Below are 4235 nucleotides of genomic sequence, written 5' to 3' on the forward strand. Positions count from 1 at the left end.
TGGATAACATAAATAGATTGTTGAATAGTTTGCACTAGAAATCACCTGACAAATATGCATATATGCAATATTTTTGGTCATATCCAAGGTAGTCATGTCCTCATCATCCTCCCCTTCTTGAAAATAAAGCCGTCCTCGGCGTTGCTTAATCTGAAATGTGGCTAACAAAAGAGACAAGGTGTACATGTTGTATATGTATATGTCATCCATTTTTACTTCCCTTGATTTTTGCATATATGACACATGAATAGATGAGTAACTTGCATAGTTCATAAAATCTAAAGCCAAAAAATTAGCACAAAAAGTAGAAGGCATGAAAATATTGCAACTCAGTTTGCACATATAAGTGAAGCTCTTACTCATTTCAAAAGATTGACAATGTTCATCATTAAACCATCCCAACATTGGTGAATAAACCTTACTTGCATCAAATTTACATGCTACAACATGCTTAAATAAGCAAACATGCAATAAGTCATTCAACACAGAATCATCACCAAGATTAGAGGTCATATCAAAATGATTAAACATTGGTTCTTTTGCATCAATAGTTAATTCAATGGATGCACTCAAAATTGTTGGTATTTCAGTTGTTTGATCACATGGCAAAGTCAAATTATCAACGTAGTCCTCTAAAATAGGTGGTGTGATCAAAGTAGTGGGTAGCTCATCAGATGGTGCATTCAAATTGACAAAGCATTCATCATTCTCATGTAGAGATGGAAGATCAGTACCTTTGTCATTACCTCTTATGATCAACTCAGATGATGTAGCCACTCTCGGGGGCGATGTGTCACATGGTGGAGGTGATGTAGTCCTGACAACAACGGATGTGGTTGTCATATGCCTAGTAGTTGAAGGAACAATCATATCAACTCTTGGAATGTGCACCGTGCGCTTGTTCTCGTGGCCAACACGTCGTTTTATTTCCTGTTCAGCTTTGCAAGCAAGATGAAACAAATGGTCCATAGGATAACACTCTTCATGAATTAGTATCTCTTGAATATCACGGTTTAATCCTCCCCAAAATCTATCCATAAAATCATCTTCACTTTCTTCTAAAGAGGAATGCAACAAGGTAGTTTGTAAATCATCATAATATTTTGTTACAGTTTCACTACCTTGTTTTAAGTGTTGCAACTTCTTAATCATGTCACGAGTATAATAAGCAGGGACGGTGTCCCGATCTTTCGATGAGATGATACTACCGATTTGGTGGAGACGACTTTGACGATCCGACTACAAACGTGCACGACGTTGCGCCTTAGCAATCGCTAAACCAATCTCCTGAGGTTACTGACGATGCTGGAAGCACGGTCAGCCTGACCACGAAGGTCTATTCCTGCAAGCAATCGAAGAACGAGCAAGAATATGATAAAGCAATCTGAATATTGCAAATAAATATGAAGTATTGATAATGGTGGGGATCCGGAAGCGGTCTTGGTCTGGTCGTTGGACACAAACGAAGTACACGAAGTTGCAATGGCTAACTTTTAACTAAACAAATCCCAAGGAAAAGCTACTAGATGGATCTACTTATATAGGAGCAAGGGGTGGCGGCCAAGGAGGTGGGAGGACGTCCCAAGGCAGCCTAAAACTAAATCTAGGTCGTACAAGGCCAATGGGCCCAAGTGGAGGTGATGTAACACTTTTGGACTTGTAGTTTGACTCGGATTCTGCTGCAGCATCAGATTGTTTCGTCCACAACTCAACGCTCCGGACGAATTTGAAGGTGATTCCAATTGGGTTGGAAAGTGCACGAAATCTAGTTTCCAACAAAAAAAGAATCACCCAATTCGGAGTCCGTATGAAAAACTTGTGTGCGTTTTGAGTCAGGTATGTCTGTGCAGTCCGAATCTGAATCCAGAACGTGAGAGACTTGGACTCTATCTTCTCTTGGGCCAAAAGTGACGTGAGAGAACTTTTTGGACAGCAAATAAACATCTCTTTCTTCCTTATCTTCATATGTGGATTGTACAAATGTCCCATACACCTGCAATTAGACAAAACACAAAAGTGTGTGAAATATTTTTGTTCTGTATAACATAAATAGATTATTGAATAGTTTGCACTAGAAATCACCTGACAAATATGCATATATGCAATATTTTTGGTCATATCCAAGGTAGTCATGTCCTCATCACCTACTATCTAGACTTGCATGTGTAGGGTGTTGCTTAACTTGTGTGAATTGTTGAAAGTTGCCAAGAACTAAAATTGGGAAAAAGCTAAGTTTTATTTGGTCAAGTAATTTAATCACCCCCCCCCCCCTCTCTCTAGACCTACTTGCGATCCTACAGAAACCAAAGTGGCAACAACTCATCGATGACCTCGAGAACAACAACAAGAATTTGAAGAAAAACGATGGCTCAAGCTCCCAACGGTCTATTGGATTGGATGACAAAGATGAGGAAGGTGGAGGGGAGGAGGTCCTAGCGATCGTGCCAAACATGAACCGCTAAGTGATGGAAAACAAGTGGGAGAAGGTTAGGGCCGTGCGTGACGCCACAATGAGCAAAATGTCCCCCACATGGACGAGCATTTTCTCCACTAAGGAGGAGAAGAAGGAAGGGAGATAGAAAGCTCTTCTTGGATGCGCAAAAAGAAAAGATGGTTAGGAGCAGGAGAGGATGAACAATAAGTTGCAGCTTCAGAAGGAGAATCGACTTGGAGGAGGCGTATGTCAAATAGGAGTTGGAGAAGGCAAAGACTTTTGGATCAATTGAGCTCGAGAAAGAGAGGTTGCAACTAGCCCGGGACACGGAGGATTCGAAGATCATGTTGCCCAACACTTCCCTCTTGGATCCCAAAGGCAACAAGTGACTTGAGACGGAAGAGGAACAAGCGCAATACAAACACCGAATGATTCATTCTTGTATCACTTGTTTATTAATTGTCATATTTTCTTTTGACATGTGTTGAATTGTGCTTTATTTTGCATCCATTTTTGCATTGCTAATTTGGTGATGAATTTATGATATATGATGGACCTGCATGGATTCAAGGGTTTCAATATGAGGGGTGTGCTTTGGATTCAAGGGTTTCAATAGGGTGTGCTTGCTCGGGAGGACAAATGAGAAGCAAGCTATCCGGGGACACGTCCGTAGACGTTTAGAGGTGCGGATTTGCACAGTCCGGCTATAGATGCTCTAAGGTTGACTTCAGATGTACACACCGGTTCTTACCACCGTAACCAACCATGACCAACGGCCATGTTAAGACCAAGAAACATAAGGATGGGCAATTATCACCGCACATAGGAAGAGCAATCATGTCAACACAAACGCCCTATGCAGGCACTTGCTTCGGACAAGGCATGCTAAACAATGTAAATGTGCAAAGTAAAAGATGAAAAGGACAAAGCTTCACCTGAAGAATATCAAGGCGTGACCAAAGTCGTAACGTATATTTCACCTTAAAGAAAGAAAAGCTTCCAGCTATGCAGCCACCAAAACTGAACGATGGCACGGGAGTAACAAGCAACACCACAAGAACCAAATGAACGAACGAAACAGTAGAACGATAAAATATAACTGCTGCTTATCAGTTGCTACTCGCATGGGCAACTAGGTATGTGAAGAGCGTTTATACATAAGGAACAGTTAATTCTAGATTATACTCGGGTATATACAAAAGAAGAGCCCTCACACGAGGAGATTGCTGGGAATTCACATTTTAAAGAAGTGAAAAAATTACAAGAATTGTTCCAAGCACAAGAAGGATATCGCCAAAAAGGAATAAAGAAATAAAAATACACAAGGTCCACCTACGACATGGTCTGCCGTGGCCTTTCACAAGCTTCAGTGGTAACCTAGAAACTGGATTCTCAAGCATCCTCGACCTGAGAGTTGAAGACAAAGCTTGGAAATGTTGTGGTAATATCCCTGTTGATGAAGTATTTTATAATTAGAACAAATCCACAGTTATTAATCAAGCCGTAAGAAGGGAATCAAACTGTTGTTACTGCTGTGCAAAATAAAGGGACCTGTTTTCTGACTCTGAATGTTTAATCTCGAACCACATCAGCATTTTCGATCTAGTTTTGAGTTACAACCATGTGCTATATTATTTCACATGCTGTGCCCCTCTGCTAATCGAGCAAGTTGAATTATAGTACTCCAAAGTTAAATGGGCTATGTTCTGTGAATCAGAAAATGCAGAGCAAATCGATCCTTAAGAATTTAGCATGCTGAGATTCACACATGTATCCCACGGAGATGAAGTAGGTACTGATC

General features: G+C 40.7%; 1 protein-coding gene across 1 annotated transcript in view; it reads right to left on the reverse strand.

Moving 5' to 3' along the window:
* Positions 1 to 3517: 3517 nt before the first annotated feature.
* The window catches only part of LOC119308207 (calcineurin B-like protein 6), a 4638-nt gene continuing 3920 nt past the window's right edge, over positions 3518 to 4235 (reverse strand). The window contains exon 9 of the mRNA XM_037584328.1: positions 3518 to 3884. Within this exon, the coding sequence (XP_037440225.1) occupies positions 3827 to 3884 (58 nt within the window). The 3' untranslated portion in view covers positions 3518 to 3826. The remainder of the gene's footprint in view (positions 3885 to 4235) is intronic.

The sequence above is a fragment of the Triticum dicoccoides genome, chromosome 5B (genome assembly GCF_002162155.2).
Source record: "Triticum dicoccoides isolate Atlit2015 ecotype Zavitan chromosome 5B, WEW_v2.0, whole genome shotgun sequence".
Classification (NCBI taxonomy): domain Eukaryota; kingdom Viridiplantae; phylum Streptophyta; class Magnoliopsida; order Poales; family Poaceae; genus Triticum; species Triticum dicoccoides.